We start from the raw sequence: 27,162 nt of genomic DNA, 5'->3' as shown, positions 1-27,162 counted from the left end.
TATAGCTTAAAACCCATGTTTTTGCTTGGCATTGACATGAATAAAACATAATTGTAACTTTTAAGAGTTTTTTGAAACTACAGTGTCTAAATGCCAATTAAATGCTTAAAGGCAGTTGTTTGTTGGAATAACTTGAAATGTGTGCTGCATACTCTTTGTACTAAAATTTGTGTCATTTACAATCCTAGAAAGAATTAGGTAGGTTTAAAGTTTACTAGAAGCTTAAATGGGTCTTTAAAAAAAAATACAAGAGTTGGTTTTAGTCCTCTCCTTTTTCCATTAAACTGTCATACAGTATAATTAGAATTAACAAATTTACAAATAGATTTTAATTTTAAAGATTAAAATTTCTTAGTGCTAGTGTACATTAAATGTATAGATTATACAAGTAGTATATATATTAAGTAATAAGTTAACAGTGCTCAGAGTGGCATTTGCATGCCCTTTACTAGATTTTTCTTGTCTTTGCTCCCTCGCTTTATCTCGTTGCTCTTCACATCTCTTAGTCATCACTGGTTTTTACTCTGTGTTTTTCTATTTTTGTCAGGTTATTCAAAGCTGTAGTTTGTTGCTTCTTATCTGGTTTTTATTTTAATTAAAAAATACAGTATGTCTAACTAGCAAATGCTTTTTGTTTTTTACTGAATTTGATAATCTGCTTTGCTTTTGTTGTTTCATGGGTAGATTCCAATTAAGAGATTTTGTTTAATAAAGTTTTCTTTATTTTTATAATTGTTCTCTTAACCGTTCTTTACTTAAAGAGTCTTTTAAAAATGTTCCAGTGTCCACTAATCCAGAACAATGTATTTCTCCTTGCAACATTCCAAATGAGTAGAGGCTGCCAATAAACCACTCAGGATTTTTGCAAATGCCTATTTCTGATATTAGCGTGTTCTCAGTGTGACCTTTGTTTTAGGTAATTGTAGTTGTTTGTATCTAGGAAAGTGAAAAGCTGAAAATAGCTGTAGCTTATTATGTTAACCGCTTGGAAATTGGGAATTCAGATTTGTTCCCCCGCCCTCTTTCATTCTCCATTCCTCTCACTGTCTAGTAAGGTAGTATCACATCTACAGTGTCTGTGTAAAACATTCTGAATGCTTGTAGTTTCTGTTCCATTGTCTGAGTATGGAATTACCTTCACTTTTCTCAGTATATATAACTATTATTTTCAAGTTTCTTAGGCTCTTTAGATTCTCTCATCTTTGTATTAGTACAAAAATATCATATATTAGTTTTTATTGACATAAAAATTAGTTTTCAGTTTGTCATACTGTTGAGCAACTTGCATTTCTTTTTGTCTGCTAACCATTATCTCTGGATTTGAAAATTAGAAGTATGTATATTTATATATGATGTAAAAATGAATTGAAGGCATTTTTATTAGCAAATATTTAAGTAATGTATGTTGTGATTATAAAACATCAGTGTCCCCAGAATGATAAAGACATGGCTGTTTTTAGCATGTTAACAGTTAACTTGAAGAACTAAAACATGCTTGAAATGATAAATATTGATGCCAAATAGCAAGATAAATTAGAACAAATAGTTGCTGTATGTGAAGATAAAGTGGTCAGTTCAGGTGGGATGATCCAGATTTTGTTTATGAGAATGAATTGGAACTCTGTGTGAAAGGTTAAATAAATATAAAGTCAGTAAGAAAGAATCATATTAATAAGAGGAACAATATAAGAAATAAGTATTCGACTGGAGAGATGGCTTAGTGGTTAAGAGCATTGGCTGCTCGTCCAGAAGTCCCGAGTTCCATTCCCAGCACCCACATGGTGGCTTCACAACCATCTGTAGTGGGATCTGATGCCCTCTTCTGATATAAAGTTGATAGTGCACTCATATACATAAATAAATCTTTCAAAAAATAAGTGTTGATAAAATAATGTAGGAAGTTTTTAATAGACTTACAAATAATAGGTAGTGAGCTGAAACCACAGCGAAGAGAGATTAACAATAGCCTCAAGTGATCTTGTAATTGAAATAGTGAAACATTCTAGTGGTTTTCATAAATACAGCCCTAAAACCAATGTAACAATAATTTTGTTGTAATGAGTCATATTTCAAGTATGAAATTAAGTAGATTTAGGGAGGACTAGTTTAGTTATTTAAAGATGAAAAATTATATGAGTAGGTAGTAAGTAGGAAATTTATGAATGAAAAAGTTATGTGTAACACTTATTTTTTCTCTGACTGATAGAGGCTGAGGAGTAACGTGGAGGAAAGATTTAGTACATGCATTCAGATAGTTAAGCCTGAGGTACTCTGACAGTGATAGCATTATTAACAAAAGTGCAAGGTAGAACAGATTTTTTAAAAGTTCGTTTCATGTTTATTTCCTGTGGATTTCCTATTGTGGAACTGTCCAGCCAGCATTTGAAGATGCTGTGACTAGAGGTTCTAGGAGTTCAGAACGGAATTGTTTCTTAGTAGAGGTAGAGAGTGGTATAGAGAGTTTAGAACTAGCCTTTTTAAAATGCTCCTATTCAGCAGAATGGATAGGAGAAGAGATCAAAATCCCTAAGGTATCTTAAGCCCCCATTTTACTTTGAGAGAGTTGGGAGAAGGAGAATTCCATTATACTTGGAGCTGGCTTATTTATTTTTATATTTTTATTTTGATGAATTTCTAAAGCTGAGTCTCCAAAATCATTCTTATATAATAAATTGTTTCTATTTAATGTAGTAGTTGATTCACTAGTTTATCCCATAGCAGGTATTACAATTTTGTCTTTGGTAAAATTTCTTTTAAATAGCTGTTTTTACTTTATATGTAGTTACCTTACCATACATTAAAGAATTTCCAGTATTAAAAACAGTGACAACCTTTTAAGGTGTTTAAAAAGTTACTAGATGAATAGAATGTGGATAATGTCTGTTAATACATTATCTTGGTTTAAGCTATAGGAATGATTGGAAGGTATGTTCAGTATATTGGATGAATTTTTTAAAACTAGTTTTTATTGTTACATTTGTGTGGATAGGTGTGTAGGTGCAGGTCAGAGGACAACTTTGTGGAGTTGGTTCTTAATCTTGCACCATGTTGATGTCAGGGATTGAACTCGGGTCATAAGGCTTGATGTCAAGCCCCTTTACCCACTGACTCATCACTGGCCCATGTAGTATTCATTCTTTTGTATTTTTCCCAGTGCTGCCTAATTCCAAGGGTTCTTTATACACAAAAGAGGTTTTTCTAAAAATAAATGCTCTTTGCTATTTAATATTTAGGATATAAGTCTGTCCTAAAGAAGTTATTGGAATGTTTTCTAGCTCAAGTGCAAGCAGTCCCTTCCAACTAGTTGTACATTTAAAGAATGAAAAAAAAAATTCAATGAGAAAAGCAAAGTGGCCCTGGTCATAGTATTGGCATACTTCTTTAATAGGGTAGTTTTGCATAAGTTACTTCATCTTTGTGTTTGTTTTGAGGTCTTCTAGAAGTACATGTTTTTCATTCCAGTTGGTCAGTCTTGTTTTAGTCTATATTTTAGTCCTTTTGATATAATTCATGTTCGGATTTATCTAGGTCTTTGAATAACCTTCCTGGAACCTCATGATTTTAGAACTAGAGTCGGATTCTCACCAGCTGTTTCACTGCTCTCATTCTTCAACAGAGCTAGGAGATGATTATTTCCCCAGTACTAGCAGAGTTCTTCTTGGTCTTCCACTTCTCTTGACAAGGGTTTAACATTCATTTTCTAAAAATACTTCTAGAGCTTAGTCACATAGAATTTTCTAATCAGGAGGACACTATTATAAGCTTCATCTTCTACTTTTAAAAAGCAGAATATAGTAATGCTGAATATGTCTTTTATTAGCTATTTTTTTACCGTTGTTTAATATGTATGAGTTTTGTTTTATAGTCTTAATATTTGCATACTAGAGGAATGGTTCACCTGGAAGAAGTCTTGCTTGGCTTTAAAATTTTGTCATTGCTTTGTTTTGTGTAACTATTTTATTATAACATGAGATAAATAGCATGAATCATATGCATTTTTATATTTACTCATTATTTTTGTTAGGTAGAACATAGACCTCATATTTTTTATATACATATATTTCTTTTACAAATAGAGTTTTTTGTTTTTATTAATTTTTTTTTTAAGATTCATTGCTTCCTAGTTATACATATACACTCAAACTTTCATTTATAAATCCCTTAACTGGTTTAAAAGGTAAAATCCTTTTCAGAGAGAATTGTTTTTTTTTCCTTGTTGACTTTTTCAGTGATAATACACAATATAAAAATGATGTGAGTAGGATAGTCTCTTCGTTAATTTTTTATTACTGTGATAAATGCCCATGACCTAGACAGTGTAAAAAAGAAAGCAGTTAATGATGACTTAGAGTTTGAGAGGGTGAGGTTTTCACTATCCTGACAGGGAGCTTGGCAGCAGGCAGGGAGGAATGGTGCTGGACAGAAGCTGAGAGCTTACGTATGATCCACAAGCATGAGGCAGAGAGAGGGTGAGGGAAGGAGAGAGGGAGAGGAAGACAGAGAAAGAAACTATCTGGGAATGGCATTGACTTTTGATACCTCAAGTCCACGCCCAGTGACACACCTCCTCTAACAAGGCCACACATCTTAATCCTTCCCAGTTATACTAACTGGGAATTACATATTGAAACATGAGCCTGTGGGAATCGTTTTCATTCAGATCACCACATTCCACTCCCTGTCCTCCATAGACTTGTCGCCATATCACAAAACAAAATTATTTAGTCCAACTTAGAAGTCCCAGAGTCTTTCACTTTCAAGACTGTTTAAAAGTCCAAAGTCTCTTTTGAGACTCAGGACAACTAATTTAACTCCCTGTAAAATAAAAAAAAAAATAATTATATACTCCAGAATGAAATGGCACAAAATATACAATACCATTCCAAAAGGAGGAATCCGGGCATAGTGAGGAAATATCGAACCACAGCAAGACTTAAACCTAGAAGGGCAAATTCTGAAGTTCAGAGTGCTATGTCTTCATGTCAAAGAGCTTAGATGGTTCTGTTCTTTGAGCTCTATTGACTAAAACACAGTTATCCCTCTTGGACTAGTACTACTCCCTACACTCCCTATTGGTAGCTTCCTTTAGTGATAACCCACTCCTTTGTGACCTCCAACATCCTTGGGTCTCTAACACAATCCACGTATTCTTTCACAGCTTTTCACATTAGACTCTTCATTCCTTCCTGCAGGAACTCTCTTGCAAAATGCCTGGCCGCAATGGCTTTTCAGATACTGTGTTATGTAGGACACAGAGATCTTGTATGATTGTCGTTTTAGAGCTTTATAAGTTCCAATTCATCCAAAATATTCTTCTGGGCATCTACTAACTGTAAATATGAGCACATTGATAGATAGCGTGCATGTAAACTTGAGTAACCCCCACTCTACCTCCTGCCACCAAATTAAATGCAGTGCAAGATGACTAAGACATCCAGAGAGGATGCCATGCTCATGAAGGTTTCCTTTGTTGTTGCTAAGTGTAACTACGCTCACATCTCTTCCTTTATACTATTGTAGCTTAAAACTAGAAACTTAGTTGTATTATATAAAAGTGTAGCTCCAGAAGCATTTATAAAATCTTTGCCTTTCTCCTTTTGGAACTTTTTGAGTGAACTGATGACCAAAACATCTTACTCATGGCTTAGACGTTCAGAGATTTTTTTTGTTCTTGTTGTTCATGTGGTTAGTTACTTGTAAACTTGTATAGCATTTATTTGCCTGTAAGAGTACTGAACATTTACATTGTGAATCGTGACGTTTCTACTTACAGTCTTTCAGTTCTGGCATATGCTGTATGGCTAATGTCCTAGACTACTATGGAGTTCTGTCCTTTCTTGTTTTTGAAGTTGTTCCAAAGTGGTACCTTCCTCTGCTATCTTACCTTCATGTTTCTTTACGCCCAAGAAACTATCCTATGTCATTAATGATTCATTTCTTTTATGTGGTAAGTTCTTTATATATTAGCATTAGGAAAGCTTACTTGTTTTCTTTAATAATTTTATGGAGAGCTGCTTTCTTTTCTGTTGTCAGCATCTGGCATATCAATAATAAATATCATATCTATATCTATCTAGATATATTTTTTTTAACCATCAGAGATCAAAAGGCAAAGTTAGTTTTCTTTTTGAGACCATCCTATGTGCTGAATTTTAGAGTGGTGTTTTCTCTTTTGACTGAAGTACTTATTTTTCTTGAGATATCAGTGGCTCTTCTGCATTTAAATCTTTCTGCCAAATTTTTAATACTCAAAAGTTACCACTTCTTTCTATCCAAGCATTTCCTAGTAGATAAGCAGTCAAGTTCAGTTTGTTCTAGATCAGTGGATACCGGAACAGAAAGGAGGTATTTCTTACCTGATAATGTGTGTGTTCCGATTCTGCTAATCCAGAAATCCAATCACAGTTGTTGAAAATCATCCTTAGTTATTATTTGTTTGGGAGTCAACTCCCTATTTTAGATGTTTCTGAAATTCAGTCCCTAGATGTGCTTTAGATAGGGTAGAATTTTTACCTCTTTCAGAGCACTGCTAAAGAAGTTTTCAACTGGAACATAGTCTGAAGAAGCACTGAGAGCAAAAAAATCAGAGTGGTGATTGGCCACCTCTGTTTGATTGACAGGTTGCAGGGAGAAATCCATTCGTTCTGGATTAATGGAACTGGAAAACAGAAAACAATTATCAGGTAAAAAAACCCTTTTCTTTAACCTTTAAAATTCACCATTAAAAGATGAGTCAGACCACCAGGGAATTTTTATTTTTATTTTTTAAACCAAAACGAATGAAATTTAGTGTCTTGTAAGCAGTGATCTCTGGCTAGTACTTCTGAGTGTTACAAAAGAAATTGCTACCGTTGCTCCATGTTCTTAGCCTTTACAGAAAAGGCAGGAATGAATGGAAATACATGGAATGTATGGCTCATTTATGTTTTAATCTGGGTTAAAATGTGAAGTAGAGTTCTCTGGGTGGGGGGGCAGTTCTGTGTATTTTTATTTTCTGAGTTGTGTCTGGTTTGTGACTAGGATTCTTTCTTTTTCAATGCTGTTAATCTGGAAGTTTTCATGAATTTTCACAAATTTTACTGTACTCTGTTATACTTAATCTTCCCTTTATCAGGATGTATGTATACTTTTAAATCTTTGCATTATAAAAATGTAGTAACGATAGTACCAACTCTTCATTATTTTAATGACGGTTTTCTGATTTTTGGTTAAATATGTTTCAGATTGAAGGCCAAGGACATGGTGCAGTGTTCGACTGCAAATGCTCCCCTGACGGTCAGCACTTTGCTTGTACAGATTCTCATGGACATCTTTTAATTTTTGGTTTTGGGTCCAGTAGCAAGTATGACAAGGTAGAGTATGATAAGTGTGCATTGTTTTCCTGTCATGGGTGTTTAGGGGTTATGTATTTTTCTTAGTTGTAGGTGAGAATGCACATTTTTAGAAATAGAAAGCTTGGAGCTAGAGAGATGCTCAGTCGTTAAGAGCACTTACTTACTGTCTTTCAGAGGAGCTGAGTTTGGTTCCCAGAACTCATGGCAGGCAGCTCAAAACCACATATATGTAGCTCCTGTGCCAGGGTATTTGATGCCTCCAGCCCCTGTGGACACCTACACTTGAGTGTGCATACCCAAATGCAAATACACACATACACACACATATGCATGCACCCCTACACATAATTAAAAATGATCTTTAAAATCAGCTCAAAGAATCATATCTTAAATAGTATAGAGACTTGCTTTTAGAAAACAGTGTAAAGACATTTATACCTCTATAAAATTATACTTTTCTATAATTAAATAGTAATTATAATTAGTTCAGAAGGAACAACTTTTTACCTATCTTGTTAGAACAATCTAGATTTGAATTCTTAAGTTTGGATAAATTAACTTTCAGTAGAAGATCGTGCCCATAAAAGGGCTTTTTAAATTATGTGGAATGATTGTTTAGGTGATACATATTTACGTCAGTGTAACTTTTTAGCTTTCATGTGATTCTCAGACTGTGTGGTCTGCTAAGGTTTTGTTGCTAAATATTCTTTAGGACTAGTGGTTAAAATAATTAATGTTTTGTTTGTAGCATAATGAATGAATAATTTACAATTTAGTTTAAGACATTGCAAATTAACCAATGAAAATTTGAAGTTGTATATCTATCAGGGCTGAGTTCATAATAATTTTACATTATTGAAAATACTCTAGAATCAGTGCTTTCTTTTTCGTTATGTTAGTATTTTGAATCTTGAGACTTGGAGTGTAGCTTGGTAGTATAACATGTTTGGGACTCTGTGTTCAATTCTCCCCAAAATATCACATTCCTAAAGATTTAAAATAGAGCATAGTATCTGTGAAAGTAAAAGTATCATTGGATGTTTTATGCCTAGATGTAATTTTAAATTAAAAAGCTTTTTTTAATGATGATTTCTTTTTTAATGTATATGACATGCCACACTTGTTTACAGAGAAAACAGATTTTCTTATACTGTACAATGATGAATATAGAAATATGCTTAAAATGATTTAAGAATAGAAAATTGTTTGGTTCCTTCAATCCTTCCTTTTAATTCTGGAGATTAAACATGCCATGGCTGCTGAAATTAAATCCCAGTCTCATTTTGTTCTTTTAAGTAGATGTGAAATACCATAATCTATGGTATAGTGTTGGGCTTTTATTAGAAATTTTATCAATTTTTTTCACAATTTCATTTTTCCAATATTTTATGGACTTTTATTTTTACAGATAGCAGATCAGATGTTTTTTCATAGTGATTATCGGCCCCTTATTCGTGATGCCAACAATTTTGTATTAGATGAGCAAACTCAGCAGGCACCTCATCTCATGCCTCCCCCTTTTCTGGTTGATGTTGACGGAAATCCTCATCCTTCAAGATACCAGAGATTAGTTCCTGGTCGTGAGAATTGCAGGGAGGAGCAGCTCATCCCTCAGATGGGAGTCACTTCTTCAGGTAGGATCCGTTTTCATAGGTGTCTGATTTCCTACAGATTCTAAACTTTTCACATGCTTGTTGTGAACAAATGAGAAGTTCTTCCAATAAATATATAAACATTACAAGATAATTAAAACATTGGAGATTTTAACTAATAATTTTGGTTCATAGCAGTTTCCAACCTCAAGGGATTACTAGGATCATCATAAATGAAAACATTTATTCATTTAACAAACATTGAAAACTTTCTTCTATCCTGACCTACTAAGCCTTGAATATTCAGTAAGAAATTAAACATGATCCATGCTCTCAAAAACTTAGTCACAAAGTTTAATAAACAGTTATAAACAACATACTTGTAATTGTGATTGATATTAGTGAATTTAATAACAGCGAGAAAATCTAAAACTGGAATGACTATTCATGTTGGAGTATATATTTAAAGAGATGATCACTTTTGTTTTTTTTTAAATTTGAGGCAGGGTCTTACTCTGTAGGGCCATCTGGTCTGACCATTGTTATGTTAGTCCAAGTTGGTCTTGAATGAACAGAAATCCTTCTGCCTCTTCCTCTTGAGTGCTGGGATTAAAGACGTGTTTAGAAGTGGTCAACTTTTAAAGGTTTGTGAGAAGATAGGGCTGAAAAATGCAGAGAGCTGCTTCTGTAAAGTCATGGAATGCTGAAGTGAAGTGAGCTGAAGAGTTGAGTAGTAGTTAAAATATAGACAGGGTGTGTAGACTCTTTTTTCCCTATTGGACAAGTGTAGCATTGACTGAGTTATTAAGTGAAGATAATAAAGAACCTCTAAAGATTAAACCAGTTTTGTCATTAGGAATGATATTTTAGACTAAAGAGAATGTTTGCGAATATACATGTAGATGTAACCAACGGTCTTATAAAATAAGAAACACAGAGCCAATTCAGAGAAGACAGCCAAGAGGTCAGAGCTAAGAGCCTCACCCTTCCTGATTCAGGGATCCTCTCCAGCCAAGAGAGCTCTCCGAAAAAGACCTACTTCCTGTGTGTCTGTCCTTAAAGTCTTCCTGTTCTGCCTTGTCAATGGTTGTAAACCCAAACATGTGACTGCCTCGTCACTGCCTGAATGTACCGCCCTCCAGGTCCTTAAAGGCGTGCGCCACCGACGCCATGCACTTGCTATGACTCTAATAGCTCTGACCCCCAGACAACTTTATTTATTAACATACAATTAAAATCACATTTCAGTACAAGTAAAATACCACCACATATACATACAGGTTTTACGCTATATTGTAATGGACAGAGCTGAATAGATTGTGTGCTGAATGAAGTATGAGTTTAGGTCCTATAAATAGAACCGAAGATTCAAAATGTGATACAGCAAGCTATAAGATTGGGTGTAAAATTGGAAAAAAGTTGACATATTAAATAGAAAGTGCTGGTTCTTAAATTAGACATTCCCCCATGATGGATGGTTAAAAAAAAATAATATTCAGAGAATTGCCTCCATTGCCACTTTTATGGTGGGCTTGTATATCTAATATGTAAGTTCAAACTAATGTTTCTTAGCATATTCACAGAAGCTAAGAATAGCTACTGGTTGATAACTAGTCATATTCATATTCCAGAAGTTTCAGTACTAGAGAAGTACCATTCATGGAATTAAAATTAATGAGGATGCATGAAATATCTTGGAGTACAACTGGCAAGGATTGGTTTTTTTCTCAGGTCTCAAAATAATTTCCTTATCAAGGGTTTTAGGCACAAGAAATTAAAGAAGATTAATTCTTTAAATATCAATGTTATTATAATTGTTACTTTTCTTCCATTTTACATCTTATATAAAGCTTTTATAGATAATTATTGCATTTAAGAATTTAGGAAACAGAAATTTTACAGTTGTGTTGTATAGACATTTACCATATGCCTGATTCTGTGGCTGCTTTAAGATGTAGTGCTAGGTATCTTTATCTTTGCTGAAAGATACCCTACAGTAGCAACTGAAGCAGGAAGTAGTTATTGTAAGGTTTCCAGTCTCTGGGTAACATTGATGATAGTGTGGTGAGTAAAATGGAGCAGCTCAGTCAGTGGAGGGAGAGGGAGAGTTGTTCATTGGCAGCGGAAGGGAGGCTAATCGCAGGTGGGTGTGGCCGTTAACCACTGTTACTCACTACTTCCTCCAGCAAGGCCCACAATTTCAGGAGAGTACCACAGACTGGAGAGTGAGCTTTCACAGCACATGTCTGGGAGAAGCACTCCATGTCCAAAGCATAACAGAATTATAAAATGGCGGGATCTTGAAACCAAGATTGGTAGCAGTTATTAACAGTGATTCATAAGAGAACCTTCAGTAGTAATTCCATTCTTAGTATTTACTTTCAATTTTTTTTCTAGTTCTCAAAATTGTCATTATTTTAGCATTCTGAAATACAAAAGTACTTAATACAAAATAGAACAAAACCAAATGTTTTAAGAAAATATTAGCATTACTTTTTGTAAATTTAGGATTTTTGAAATTTATTTACTAAATACTGGAAAGATAAGTAAAACTAGATGTAGCCTATTGTAATAATAAAATTGATTTAAGTATAGTTTTGTTATATTGATACCTAAATGTATTTCTTTAATTGTAAACTTAAGGGGGCTATACCAAATTATTAATCAACATTGAAATATGATCTAGTAGCAAATTAGGAAATTGAGTGTAGATAATTTGACTTTAGCTCTATCTTTCTCTGCTTTTTAGCTTTATGACCTAGTTATTTTATTTTTCATATAATTGTGTCTATGTAGGGGAGTGTGCTGGTGTGTGTGGTTGCCTGTGTCCAATCTCCAAGGAGTTGGAATTAACAAAGGTAGTTGTAAGCTGCCTCATGTGGATGCTGGAAATTGAACTGGGATCCTCTGCAAGACTAGCACAAGTTCTTAACTGCTGGGCTATATCTTTCCAGCCCCAAGATTGCACATTTTTATGTGCTTCAGTTTATGCTAGATTTGAGAATTAACTTATTGAGATAACTTTCATATTCCATATTTGCCTATGTACTAAGATAGAAGATTGATAAGGACCTGAAAGAGGGGAGCAGCTTATTCTTTCAAGGGAATTTTGGAAAAATTTCAGTGAAAACAAAGTATCATATGTATCTTTATATGATGAAATTTCAAAGAACAAAGAGAAGTCAAGTGTTTATATGACTAGTGAGAATAGGTGGTGTTAATAAGTAGGTTGGGCTAAATACACGGAATTCCTGTATATATCCAAGCACTGATCTGACGGGTTCTTCACATGCTTAACCTAAGCTTCCATTCAAATGCTGCCTTCTCCAAGAGGGCTGCTCTAACTTCTGGCTTACCATAGCTGTCTTTCAGTTCCTTTTTCTCTTTCTTCTCACCTTATTTTTTACATCTTTCACATTCTGCATTTATCTGCAGGCTTATTGTTGAATTGCCCCAATCAAGGTGAGTAGTTTGCTGTAGGACAAAGATCTTGATGTCTAATTTGTCACTGGATCTCTAGTAACAGGCATATTCTCAGGCACATAGTAGACAGCCAAGAGTTTGCTGAATTAATGAGATAGTTGTCAGAAATTCAGGTGTAAACAGGAAATTGTACTTTGCCTTCTTCCGAGATGTATGACTTTGAGTGTTTGTTTTTTCAGTTGTATAATGGAACTAACTTGGTTTCCATTAGGATTGTGAATGCTCGAATAATGATAAATATGATAATAATCATAAACAATATGAAGTCATCCTTCTCATTATTCAAGGAAAATTAAAAATAGGTTATGGAGGTTATCTTTTCTTTCCTATCACTTACAGGTAATCATTTTAAGTCTTTAATTATGGACTTCTGTGAGACTGATTAGTATTTTCTGTAATATTGCATAGGATTGAACCAAGTTTTAAGCCAGCAAGCAAACCAGGATATCAGTCCTCTAGACAGCATGATTCAAAGACTACAGCAGGAACAAGACCTGAGGCGTTCTGGTGAAGCAGGTGTCAGTAATACCAGCCGTTTAAACAGAGGTAAGCTGAGATGGTACTTGGAGAAACTGAGACTATCTAATCTCCAGCAATAGAGCAGTGACTAAACAGTAATAATATAGCCATAAAATGAAAAAGGCTACCAAAAGATTGTTTTTGAAGAATAAATACATGGCTATACATTAAAGGTGAATTTTTAAAATATGGATAGTCCATATTTCCCAAAGTAAACGTTAGAAGTAAGATTTTGTTCACCACCACCCTACTCCCTCAATGCTTTGATAGAAACCAGTGCTTTACTCCTTCTGGGCAAGTAATCTTACAGTAAACATGAAAAATCACCTTATTATATCTTTTTCAAAACACAGTAAAATCAAAGTTTTAGTTCCTCACTCTTATGTGTTGTCTATTTAAGGTTAAGAGAAAAGTTAAATTTGTGAGCCATAAATGTCCTTGGACTCTTTTTTAATTCCCAAAAGACTTAGCGATATTTTTTAAAGTAATGATTTTATACTTACAGTACCTGAACTTAACACCCCATAATTATGATTTATTAATTTATCCAATCAGTTGAATAGCCACATTTCTGTTTTCATTAAACTTTTGCCTGTAGTTTTGCTCATGATAGTGGTAGTTGAATCATTTGCTGTAAAAATCTTTGTGTGGAAGAAAATACTGGTCTTTTGGTTGTAAATTAAGTGAGATGACTGTCTAAGCAGAACTTAACCATACTGATTTACCCCCATGTAGGCTCTGTAAGTTCTACCTCCGAAGTGCATTCACCACCCAATGTAGGATTGAGGCGCAGTGGGCAGATTGAAGGTGTGCGACAGATGCACAGCAATGCCCCAAGAAGTGAAATGGCCACAGAGCGAGATCTTGTTGCTTGGAGCCGAAGGGTGGTGGTACCTGAGCTCTCGGCTGGTGTAGCTAGGTAAGAGGAATTATCAGTTGGTATTTACCGTACTTGTTTGCATTCTTTTTGACTAATAGTCTTGAAAACACCTTTTCAACCTTGTGATTCCTTTTAAGTTAGTATTTTAAGGCAAAAAATGAATTCCTAAGTTTGTTTTTCTAGAACAATTTGTGTAAATGGTATGAATTGAGGTGGGTTTAGATAGGAGAAAGGTCATAAATTAGGTTCACTAAGTATTGAGTACCAGTTCAAATTTTACTTTGTCCTATTGGTATCCTTGGCCTATGTGTAAATGTGTGGAGCCTAAAGGTTGATGGCAGGTGTCTTCCTCTGTCATTGTGCACTTGTTTTTAGGCATGAGGTCACTGCCTGAGCCTGGAGTTCATTGACTGACTAGACTAAGTGGCTAAGGACTCACCTGTGTTGTGTATGTCCTCTCCCGTAGTCCAGCACTGGTGTGAAGGATGCACTCAGGTGTTGCATCTGGTATGTGGGCAGATGCTAGGGATCCAAAGTCAGGTTCTTTTAACCAGTGAAAAATCTCCCATCCACTCTCAGTTTATATCTTCAAATACATTTTTGGCACTAGTTAGAATTATATAGGGTATTTAGTGCTCTTACTCATTATTTACATCAGATTATTCACAGGCATAAAGAAGATACACCTTTTAGAGGTAAATACATAAATAGTTTACATTTGAAAATACTTTTTATCCTTAAGTGTGTATATGATAGAAAATTTTTTATATTTCTTTTGTGTATGTGTAAGTGCATGAACAACAACATGCATGAAATAAATATGAAGCTGTCTACTGTCCTCGGTATTATAATAAATAAAAAATGTGAATTTCAGTTTTTTAGGTTTGTTTTTTGTTTGTTTGTTTGTTTCTTGAGGCAGGATTTCTTTGTGTAACAGTCCTGACTGTCCTGTAACTCAGTTTGTAGACCAGGCTGGCTCGAATTCCACCTGCTGCTTCCTCTCAAGTGCTGGGATTAAAGGCTTATGCTACCACTACCCAGTATTTTTTTAGCTTTTAGTAATAGTAATTATATGATTAATTTTTTAAGAAAAAATTAATATTCACATTGGTTGCACTCCATAATTGGGCAATTCTTAGAATTTGTGTTAGGATTTAGGGTTGAATATATATCTGGTATATAAACAATTTTGATAACCTCAATCTCTAACAATTAATGTTGAGGTTTGAAGGAAGTTCAATTAGTAACATTCTTTCAAAAAATTTTAGATTTATTATTTTATTTGTATGAGCATTTTGCCTTCATGCCTGATGTCTGTGGAGGTGAAAAGAAGTCATAAAATTCCCTGGAGTTCTAGATGGTTGTGAGTCACTCCATGGGTGCTGGGAATGGAAGTTGGACTCTTTGCAAGAGCAAAAGTATCTTAGTTGCTGAAGTATCTTTCCTGCCCCTGACATTTATCTTCTCAGCATCAGTTCTAACTGAACTAAAAAACACCATAGAAGGAAAATAGAAAATCAGATTATTATTTTTTTAGTAATGTTATGAATAATGTAGCTTTAGTTTCACTTTAACCTATTAAAGCTAAATAAACTCCACTCATGTGATAATGAGCCACAGTTTTCCCCAGGTTTGCCTAGAAGGTATTCTTTGCATTCAGTGTGTAGGACTAGGTTATGCTAAAACTACAATTTCATTCTAGAACATTCTGATTCTTCTGCTTCTTCCCTAGAAAGGATTAAATGTAAAGATGTATTTGCTAGTAGAATGTTAAGGTTCTTAACAAGAAGGATAAGGGAGATTCACCCCCCTCCCCAATACTCTCGACCATTTTATCTCTTTATCCATTTATCTTTAATCCTGAGTTCTAGCAAGATTGTGACTGTCACTTTAAAGGTCAAAGGATCCAACATCCAGTATATGTCCATTAGGAATCTTTCCAGGACTTAAACTTGGTAGGCAATTTAAAGTTTGCCTCATGTAGCTCTGAAATGAGGCAGAGTAGTACACTAATTTAAATCCAACCAAAGGGCTTGTAACTTAACGTATAAGAACTTCCAAAACTCAGTGTAAACACTGCACAAAGTGGCTCATGCCTGTGACCCCAGCCCTTTGCATGAAGATCAAGAAGTAAAATCCAACCACAAACTGGGCAAAAGACCTGAACCAGCATTTCACCAAAGAGGATGGTAAATTAAGCATATAAAGAGATACTCGGCACCTTTAGTTACTGGGAAAATGCAGAGTAAAACTACAATGAAATCCCACTGTGTACCTATCAAATTATCTCAAATAATAAGTGATAGCATCAAATACTGGGTAACTAGAGAGAAAACTGCTATACTTGTGATTTTGTTTGTTTGATTGTGATAATATAAACATGACAGGTACACTCTGGAATACTGTTTTGTATTTTATTATACAACTTTCATATATGACTCAACAGTTTTATCTTGGAAATTTACTCTTATTAGCATATAGTAATCAGACAAAGTAATGGGCTTCATTATGACATTTCCTTATGTGTGTGATTATTTTGATCATTTTTACCCCATTCCCTATTTCCCTCTGGTGCCTCCCTATAATTTTCATTGTCCCCTTGATTTTCTTGACTGTTTCCTCCTCTCATGCTTTCTGTATTTGTATGTTGTTGAACTATGGTTGCTTGAGTGAGCATAGGTGAGGGGTATTTTATAGGAACCATGGGCAGCTTACCAGTGGCTATACCACTGAAGGAAATGACTGCTCCCCAGCAACCATTGACTACCAATAATGTCTCAGGGAGGGGTGAGAACTCATGCCCCTAATGCTACCATTAATTGCCTGTAAATACTCAGAGAGGTTTGTGACTTTGTGGATCCCTCCCTCATCCATCACAAAATTTGAGAGACATATGTAGTCTTGTAAAGGTATTCACAGTTGCCATGAGCTCATGAATGCAATAGTCAAAAACTATAGGAACAGACTCAAATTTCCTTCAGTGGTATATGGTTAAACAAACTGTGGTATATTCTACTTTATAGAGGAACAACTTATTGATGAAATAACTAAATCAATCTGTTTTGATGGACTGATGCTTAATGAAAACAATTCCAGAGTTGCATACTGTTTGATTTTATTTATGAACATTATTGAAATGATTAATGTTACAGGGTTGGAGAACAAATTAGTGGCCACTAAGAATTAGAGGAGAGAGGGTTGAAGTGGAAGAAGGTGTTGGTATGATAGTAAAAGAGCAAAATGAGACATTTTTGTGCTGATGGAATGTTCTGTATATTGATTGTTGTGGTAAATATACATTACACATAATACATTTGCATAGAACTAACATTCACAAATGTGTAGCAGTAAAATTGGAGAAACCACATGATTAGTGGTTTTCATCAGTATCAAGACCTTGATATTGATACTATAATGTAGTTTTGCAAGTTAAGAATTCCTGTACCCTCTTTTTTACATCTATATATGAATTTAAGATTATTTCAACATAAAAGTATAAAAAGCTCAAAAACTTAAATTTGAAGTTGTCCCCTTTCATTTTCCATTAAATGTGACTAGATACATTAGAGAACTGTGGCTAAGTAAAATGAAAGTATTAATATGCTCTATTATGAAAGTATCAACAATGTATGTGTGCTTTGAATATTAATTTTCTTCCTGTTACAAAATCTCTTCGGAAAAATTAAAGCTCAAAGATTAAATAACCTTGCGGGTCAACAAAACTTCTAAGTTAAAGTAAAAATAAAATTCTCTAGTTCTAAGGAGTTGGATTTAATGAAATTAAGATTCAGAGTTAATTTTTTTTGTTTGCTTGTTTATTTAGTTTCAGCTTGATGTCTGGTATAGAACCTAGTTTTGTTTTTGAGTACTAGGGTCTGATCTATGTCCCTGGAAAAATTATGTGTACTTCAGGAATTGGTGGTTCAACCTGAAGGCTCTGCTGTTAGTAGATTGCACATATCCTGTTTGACACGTAAGATTGTCTAAGCACAAGCCATTTACCTAATAAGGAACGTGTCTTGATATAACTTCGTAGAATTTCATACTTGGTTTGATTTATAATTACCACAGCAGAAAGAGTTCGAAATCAGGGGAGAATCAAAAGAAATCTCTTTTTAGTATTTTAGTTATGTCCTGAGCCACATGTTTCACATGGAAAGAAAATACCAGAACTAACTTCACATTGTTACCTTAATAACTAACATTCATTTGAAAGGCAATCAGTTGTAAAATTGTAGGTTATGTTTATGCCTTTTAATTATTCTCTTTTAGTAGACAAGAAGAGTGGAGAACTGCAAAGGGAGAAGAGGAAATAAAGAGTTACAGGTCAGAAGAGAAAAGGAAACACTTAACTGTTGCAAAAGAAAATAAAATTCTTACTGTCTCAAAGGTAAATATTGATTTGATGTTTAATATTATGGACATTTTAGGCCTTTTAAAATTATAAGCATTAATATTATAAGCAAAATAACACTAATGAAAAATTAGTATATTTCCTGGTTATTTATTAGGATTACTTTATTTCTTACTTAAAACTTTTGTGTCTGCATTTCCTATCTCTTAGCATATCTTTTCCCCATGCCAAGTTTTATGTATATGTTATATTCAATAATCTATAATCAACCTATGGAGAAGTATTTTTCAGTTCTTCCATTAGTTGTATGTTCCATAACTTTTATTTTTCCCTACGTTGGTGTTTTATTCTCATCTGTTATTAATAATCACCTTAGCTGATGTCTACTAAAAAGAATAGCGAATAGCCCTTTTCACTCTTAAGGTGGGTAGGTTGATGGCTGGAGAGCTCTCTTAGTGGTTTTGAGCACTTACTGGAAGAGGGGACCAGGGTTTAGCCACTCACAACTGTTTTCAGTTCCAAGGGATCCAACACTCTCTTCTGGCCTCTATGAGCACCAGGAATACATGTGACATGGCTCACATACAGACATACAGCCAAAACATAAATAAACCCCTAAAGAATAAAGGCAGGTTGATTGTCCGTAGTATTTTGTCTTTTTGTCATTTCAGTGGTCCTACCCTGCAAGGCTTGAATTTTCCCTCCTCTAGCTTAGCTGGCAAGTTTCAGAGCCATTAGTTCTGAAGTTTAGGAAGAGTGTATGAAACAGCTTCTTAAGCAAGCCTTTGTTATTACTGAACAGTGATCTAAACAAAGAAAAAATTATTGGTTTCTGACTAGCTTACAATGGCTTAAACAAATTGAAATATATTTTTCATGTAAAAATCTTTGTGGCTCAGCCTTTAAAGGCTAGACTCACAACCAAAAATATAAAAGTCCTTGGTAGAAGTTGACAAGATTGGCTCAGCTGTTAAGGCATTTCTGCCAAGCCTGATAAGCTAAGTTGGATGCCAGGAACCAACATGGTGGAAGAGAACTGACCACACAACCTTGTCCTCTGACCTCACCATGGGCACCACGTATCCACAGACACACGAATAAGTAAATGTAATTTAAATTTATAAAATGAAAAAAGTCTTTGTAACCCAGGGTCGAGAATGGTCCCTTTTAGTGAGGACTGAAGACTTTTTATTTTCCTGTTCCTCCAGGATTGACCACATTCCTAAAGATAGTGTGACTCTTCAGTCAAGTGTCAGTCAAAAGAGAAAAGTATGAAGAGTATATATGCTTGTCCTGAGGAAGGCTCTTTCATACTGCTTTAATGACATTATGCCAGATTTATCATTGGCCAAAGCATCATCACATGATACTCTAATAAGTAGATTTCATTTTGTGTTGAAGGACAAGAAAACAAGTGTTAGTTAACAGCCATCTTTCTGTTCACTATATGAATCATTGAGGTACTTCAAATAGCCAGGTGTGATGAGTGATCCTGTCTCAAATCAAAGCATTTAAAATGCTTCTTAGATTCTTCAATTTGGAATTTATCTTACTAGAAGTGTCAAATTTTGGATGAGATTTTCCACAATGAGAACATAGCAATTTTAAATAACATGAATTTGAATAGTTAAAAATTTTTATGCTAAATGAAAGGAATGATATATTAAATTCTTAATAGTGTATTTGTCAGTGTTTGACAAAGTAGAACATTATTTCCTTTTTATACCTTTACGTACTTTCTAAGATATCTATAAAATTTAGATTTGTATGTGTACATTCCTTTCACTTTTCAGCAGTGATATAATTTTAGGTTCAAAATTACTTTGTGTCAGATTTTTTTCTGCTGTTCTCTTCTTAGTGTCTAATGTCAGTTTAAAAAGTGTTTTCAGGTTTGACTTTGATATGTCTAATGTAAGTTTTCTTTCTTTTTTTTTTTTTTGTTCAACTCAGTTCTGAAACCATAAAACGTTGTTTGGAATGGGGTTTTTCGTTTTGTGGTTTTTGTTTTTTGTGTTTGTTTTGTTGTTGTTGAGGCAAGGTTTCGGCTCTGGATATTCTTGCCCCAACCTTCCTTCCAAGTACTATGTTTTCCAAGCATTTGTGAATCATTCAAATTTGTTTTTATTTGAAACTTTGAGCAGTAATTAGCCTGTTTGATTCTCTCACTCACTGGCATACATTTCAGTCTGTATGGTCAACCGACTGCCTTTCCCCGTTACTAATTAAATGATTAGTTTTTTTATTTTAAGGCTCTTTAGCTGGTTCTTTTTCATAGCATCCGGTTTTCTGTGACAGGGTCTGTGCTTATGGACATGGTGTTCTGCTTTTCAGTCTAGGAGCATGTTATATTTGAATATATTTCTGTCACTGTTTGTCAGTTTTGTCCTGATTGTTTGTATGTGCCCATCTGCAGATGACTTATTTTTGGTGAGGGTAGGGGTTCAGTCAAGATTTCTATATAGTCCTGGCTGCCCTGGAACTTGTTATATAAGCGAGACTGGCCTTGAACTCACAGAGATCCACTTGCCCCTGCCTTTTGAATGCTAGGATTAAAGGAGTAAGCCATTATGCCCAGCTTGTAGCTGACTTTCTGAGATTTATTTCAGAAATTTTAGTGATATTTTAAATATGTATGAATTTTCCATAATATAACTATTAAACAAGAAAACCTGTTCCTTAAAATCTATTGTGAATAAATTTCATTTTATTTTTTCCAGAATCATGCTCATGAGCATTTCTTAGATGTTGGGGATTCCAAAAAGCAACAAGCAAATCAACACAATTACCGCACAAGATCTGCACTGGAAGAAATGCCTAGGCCCTTGGAGGATATAGAAAATGGGACTAGTTCTTCAGATGTAAGAGCTTAGCATATTCACAAATTTCTCTATCACTTGTACTTATTTTTCAAATATGACTTTCATTTTGTGCATTCATTGATATAATTTTAATATGGCATTTTAGGTTTTATAGTAGCCATGTCTTTGATTTACTAAAGACCTACTTCCAGAGAGGTCACATATTCAGTGTCAGATTTAAAAAACAAATAGCCCTTATTGGTTAATTATTCTTAGTTCTGTTTGGTAAAATTTTAGAATACCTTGGTGATAGAGTTTGTGAAGTACAAATACTAATTAATGGAAATCCTGTCTTAGGCTTTTTATTACTGTAAGAAGACACCATGACCATGACAACTCTTACAAGGGAAACATTTAATTAGGGTGACTCGCTTACAGTTCAGAAGTTCAGTCCATTATCATGGTGGGGAGCAAGGTGTCACACAGGCAGACATGGTACTGGAGCTGAGAATCCTACATCTTTCAGTCAACAAGAAGTTGACTGACAATCACACTGAGTAAAGCTTGAGTAAAAGAGATCGCAGAGCCCCACCCTGATGGTGACACACTTCCTCCAACAAGGCCACACCTTCTAATAGTGCCACTCCCGTTGGGGGTCATTTTCTTCAAACCACCACATCCTGTAAGGGTTCTGAGGTTCAAAGATGTTTAAACTTTACATATATGTAGCTGTTAATGGTGACTAATCATTAAATGAGGTCCCCTTTACATTAAAGCTGAGCTGTGAAATTGGTACCATAATGCTCTGGTTTAGTGTGACTTAACAGTAATTAGAAGCAATTGACCCTTTGGGTTACTTTTTACCCTCAGTAACAAATTCAGAGCTTCTTAACGTTTCGCTACTACGTGTGCACAAGTTTCTTTACAGGTGTTGTCCCTACTAAGTTGTACTTTTTTTAAAGTTAAGTCAGTCAGCAAACATCGACCATTTTACATAGGATTTCAGTCTAAATCCTTTCTCCTCCTTTCATAGTTCCTATTGTGTTTTAATCTTGAGAGATGAATTTACCCTAGTGATAGTTATTCTATTTTGAAACCAAGTTGTATCTTGTGCTAAGCATATGTAAGAATTTTCTTGAGTGTCTGGGATGACCTTATCCACAGTGTAAGTTAGTCTGCAAATCTCAGGTACCATGAAATAATATTTCTTCAGTCCAGCACTTAGGAGACTGAGGCAGGATGCACATGAGTCCAGAAATTTGAGGCTTGGCAATAATGTTGAGACCCCATCTCTAAAAAAAACCCCATTATTTTAAGTTAAAAAGAGGGGGGAAAATTCAGTGTTTTATAACAATTAAGTAAATTTTTTAGAAAAACTGGAATATGTTAATATAAAATAATTCTTAATGAAAGGAAGCCTAGCTTTTTTGGCTGAAATATCTTTTAATGTTTTGAATGTAGAAAGTAACTCTGTTTCTTTTCTCTTCCTTTAAGGAAAGAAATAAAATGAAATATAAAAAACCCTATCATTTATTTATAGATTTTAGTTAGTTTACCTAAACACTTGCATGGTTATATACTTCCCATTTTTTACTAAGACACCAAAATAGGAATACTTTTTCCCTTAAAAATAAAAAATACATAATTAAGCAGCAGTAAACATACTCAGCAGGTTGCATGTATGTGTTTATTTTTAATAAATATATAAATAAACAGTAATAAAAAGGCCAGTGAGAGGGAGCTAAGTGTTGAGAAGGGGGAAATGATATAATTATATTCTAATTAAAAATTTAAAAAGTAAAATATTCTATTGCTAGAAAAGTGGCTCAGTAATTAAAAGCCCTTGTTGCTCTTCTAAAGGACCTGGGTTCGGGTCCCAGTACCTACATGGAAGCTCACAACTAACTGTTACTCCAGTTAATCCCATGGTACTAATCCTGTCTCTGACCTCCAAGCAGCAGGCACATGTGGTACAAATACAAACATGAGACAACATTCATACACATAAATAAATGTTTAAAAGGCTATGTAAGGTTTATAACAAAAGATAACGGCCTTATGAAAAAAAATAGCTTCACCCGTAATATTCTCTGGACTTTTACTAGTTACTAAGAGGTGAATCAGTCTGTGTCTTTTTGTCGTTTTAATAATCTCCCATTGGATAAAATGAGGCTGGAGACGGAATGTACTGTTCTGTAAAGTTGTTTCAGTAATAAGTAAAATATAAATGTAACTAATTTTAAGATTCTGAAAGCATCTACAAAGAAAACAGCTTTTAAAAAAATTCAAAAAGTATAAATAAGTTTCAGATGTTAAGTGTGGCGTTAATCATTTTAATAAATTTATTTTTAGGCTTTTTAAAAATAAAGCCCATTTTTTTTGTATAAACCTGTAATTCTAACACTTGAGGAAACATGTAAGAGAATCACAAGGCTACAGATGCAGATGTCCAAAACCCTGCATTTAATTTTCTGTTCTGAAAAATAAAGTAAAAAATGAAACGTGGCAATTACCCGAGAAGTGTTCTGAATCTGCTATTTATTAATAGATAATCTTCATGAACATTTGTTTCAACTTTTTTGAATAAAAATACAAAAGTTGTATTTTTCTACTTACCAAGTCAGGTTTTAGATATCCTACTGTGCTGGCCATTATCTTATGAAACCTCTGCTCCCTGTCTCAGGAAGGTGAAGTGGTTGCTGTCAGTGGCGGGACGTCTGAGGAAGAGGAGCGGGCATGGCACAGCGACGGCAGTTCCAGGTACAAGTGACGGACGGGAGGTTGACTTTGCCAACTGCTCTACCGCTGCCCTCCAAATCTTGGATATAAAGTTATTTGAAGGGTCTTTTGGTTAACAAAAGTTTAAATTTTTTTTCCCCTGATATGTCTTTAAAGAAAAATTGCAACTAGATTTGTAAAGTGATGTTTTTTAACTCATCTGCTTACTTGTTATTGTATTTCTGAATGGTGTATTTATCATACAGTTATAAATTAGCTTCACTACTGTTTTTGAGGAATTTTTAAAAATTTATTTAATTTCATTTTATTTGCATTTATGTAAAGGTGTCAGATCTCCTGAGACGGGAGTTACAGACAGTTATGAGCTGTCATATGGGTACTGAGAATTGAACCCAGTTCCTCTGGAAGAGCAGCTGCTAACCCCTGAGCCATCTCTCCAGCCCGATTTTGAGGAATGTTTAAGTATCAGATTATAAAAATAAAGAGGGCTTCCTATTGAATTAGTTCTTACGTGGATGATTTATGAGATATTACTAATTTTCTCTACCATCAATGAAATGAAACTGCATCTTTCTACTGCCATCCTGTTTTTATTATGCAAGCGAGAAATCCTTCAGTTACTTACGGTGGAATTTCACATTTTTAAAGGCCTAATAGCCTTTACATTGCAAGGTTTTAATGGTCAATGGGAATACACCCTTGGGGGAGGAAATTATTAGTTGTTCCTTATATTTTTTTTTCCTGCTTCAGCAGTTCCTAAAATAGACTTCCAAAGGAAACATTAAGTGGAAGCTGTAAGATTTCTATAAGATTCTTACCAGTTCTAGGATAAAAGGCTTTCCTGTCCCTCAGTAGTGATTCTTAATAATGATATACAGATGTCTATAGATTGTGTTTAATAGTTTTCTGTTTTTGAAGCTGAGCAGTGAAAACAAGTTTACGTTCTTTTGGTTCAGCAGGTATTTTAGAAATAGTGTAGTTTAAACCAGGAGACATCATAGTCCCTCTTCCTATTGAAAGAGCACTGGTGGTGCTAGCAGTTGAGGATCCTTGTGAAAAACATGGCTTCTGTGGTGTATATTTATTTTGTCATCAGATCTTCTCTGAAGAACTGAATATTCCAATGACTGGCAGCTGATGCTCATAAGTTGAAGAAAACCCATACTAGAGAAGTGAGAGTTTGAAAACATTATTTAGATTTTTTTGAAAGCCATTTTAAAGGTCGTGCTTGGCGGCACATGGGTTTATCTAGCACTTGGGAAGTAGGTAAAAGAGAATCTCTGCAAGCTTGAGGCCAGCCTGGCACGCAGAGTAAAACCCAGGCCAGCCAGAAGTAAATAGGGAGGTGCCAGAAAAATCCAACAACAAAGTCATTTAAAAAATCAGATCATATTAGAAAGCACTTTTTATTTCTTTGATTCTGCAATGATTACTTTCACAAAGAGTCAGGTAAATGACCATCAAGATGATTTAGACTACGGAAAAGGCAGTGATGGAGTAAAACTACTGTTCAAAATGTGCTGTTAGCTTACTGGTTAATATGGGAACTATGAGATCAGACCTCACATAAAGCTAGTGCTTTAATGTAATATGATTATAAATTTTAATACACTCTAACTCATATGTCTTTAAGACATTTATAGTTAGAAGTCTATGCAGAATAAGCAAATATTTTAATGTACTAAAATTAAATAGGAGACAGTATAGCTAGATATGTGTAGGGTGCCATGTCAGGACTACTATATCTCTAAAGGTAAAATGTAAAGATAACGGCAAGCATGATTGATAGTGGCATGTAAGAGAGTTCATCTTGTATGTTTCTCCATAATGGAAGGGTAAATAAAATAGTATTCACTAAATATATTACTATGGTCCTAGAGTTGATCAAACTTAGGTCCTCCTGTATGCTAGGGAAGATTTTTCCACTGAACCAAACTTCATTTTACATGCTAAGTAAATGTTTATGAGTTCAACCTTCCTACTGCATAGACACACTTTTTAGCTACCAGTTCAGTATCAGCCACCATGAGAATTCCCATTGGTTGAGAACTTCATCCTTAAGCTAGGCGTGCTAGTACATGCTTTTGAGTCCAGTACTCTGGAGGCAGAAACAGGTAGGTTTCTGTGAGTTGGAGGCCAGCCAGACATAGTTAGGCTCCGTCTTAAAAATACAAAGGAATTTTATACTTTGGCTAGTTTAGTAGTACAATGCTTACAAGGCTTCAGTCCCAAGCACTTTAGAGACTGAAAAGAATTCCAAGATCCCCTCATAAAAGAAATCCCTGTGTTTGCTTATTATGGTGTATGCATGCTGGCTGTCCAGGGCTCTTTCTAACTTCTGTTTGAACTGAAAAAGATGATACTCCATTCCTTATTTCTTGTATGCCAAGTATTACTGACATATATATATATGCAAAACAGTATGCTTCTAAAAGTATAAAAGGTTTAAATTTATTTTTCCATAGAAAGTTGTAAAATTTGTTTTTAGATAATGAAGGTTATGAGGAGTTGATCAAAATGAAATAACTTTTAGTTCATTTGTGCTTTTTTTTTAAAGTCTTTTTATATATTTTTTATAAAATGGTCTTAAAACTGTACCCTATGTGATTTAAGTTGCTTCTCTCCTTCTAGTGACTACTCCAGTGATTATTCTGATTGGACGGCAGACGCTGGAATTAATTTGCAGCCACCAAAGAAAGTTCCTAAGCATAAAACTAAGAAAGCAGAAAGTAGTTCAGATGAAGAAGATGAATCTGAAAATCAGAAACAAAAACATATTAAAAAGGAAAGAAAAAAAGCAAATGAAGAAAAAGATGGACCAACATCACCAAAGAAAAAAAAGCCCAAAGAAAGAAAACAAAAGGTTGATTTAAAATTTTTAAGTCTAGTCTTTTCTTTTGAGGAAGTGCTTTAAAGCATAAATGTGAAAAATCCAACATAAATGTCTTTGAGGTTTGTTAACAAATAATAGAAAAAATTCAGAATTCTATAATAAGCAATAGTAAAGTACGTGGAGATTATGTTGACATAAGTGTTTACTCAGACACCTAAGAATGTTTACTCAGAACATAACCATAGTTTAAATATTTGAGCATTTAATTTTAAAACACATTTTTTAGATCCAGTGAGATTTATTTATGTAAGCAAAATAATGATATAAAATGGATTTTGTCTACCAATGGTCTTTATATTTAACTATCGTAATTGTCATTGCTAAAAATACAGAGAAACTCCAGGGGAGACATCACATGAAATATAAATAAAACATCTTGTCATAGTTGACCATAAAGCAAATACAAATCAAATATTGGGTACAATACACTTCTTATAGTAAGTTTTCATTAAGTATAGTGTGTAAACCATAAACATAGTAATGTGTTTGTTTGGTTACTTAATGAGTCTGGATAATTAGAGAGTAGAGAAAAGAAAAAAGGAAACAGAAAACAAGTACTCATGAAGCTAA

General features: G+C 34.3%; 1 protein-coding gene across 4 annotated transcripts in view; it reads left to right on the top strand.

Annotated features, from left to right (window-relative positions):
• Positions 1 to 27,162, top strand: part of Phip (pleckstrin homology domain interacting protein) — a 125,143-nt gene that overhangs the window by 57,943 nt on the left and 40,038 nt on the right. For 3 of the 4 annotated variants that reach the window (XM_052715304.1, XM_052715321.1, XM_052715330.1), the window contains 8 exons: positions 7,224 to 7,352; positions 8,743 to 8,968; positions 12,818 to 12,955; positions 13,664 to 13,847; positions 18,081 to 18,198; positions 20,880 to 21,020; positions 23,644 to 23,720; positions 26,331 to 26,562. In XM_052715304.1, coding sequence (XP_052571264.1) covers positions 7,224 to 7,352; positions 8,743 to 8,968; positions 12,818 to 12,955; positions 13,664 to 13,847; positions 18,081 to 18,198; positions 20,880 to 21,020; positions 23,644 to 23,720; positions 26,331 to 26,562 — 1,245 coding nt within the window. The remainder of the gene's footprint in view (positions 1 to 7,223; positions 7,353 to 8,742; positions 8,969 to 12,817; positions 12,956 to 13,663; positions 13,848 to 18,080; positions 18,199 to 20,879; positions 21,021 to 23,643; positions 23,721 to 26,330; positions 26,563 to 27,162) is intronic. The other variant, XM_052715311.1, reaches the window with a different exon arrangement.

This window comes from Peromyscus californicus, unplaced genomic scaffold (assembly GCF_007827085.1).
Source record: "Peromyscus californicus insignis strain IS unplaced genomic scaffold, ASM782708v3 Scaffold_11__1_contigs__length_118956290, whole genome shotgun sequence".
NCBI classification, from domain to species: domain Eukaryota; kingdom Metazoa; phylum Chordata; class Mammalia; order Rodentia; family Cricetidae; genus Peromyscus; species Peromyscus californicus.
Note: the sequence above shows the minus strand (reverse complement) of the source record. Positions and strands in the feature narration are given on the sequence as shown.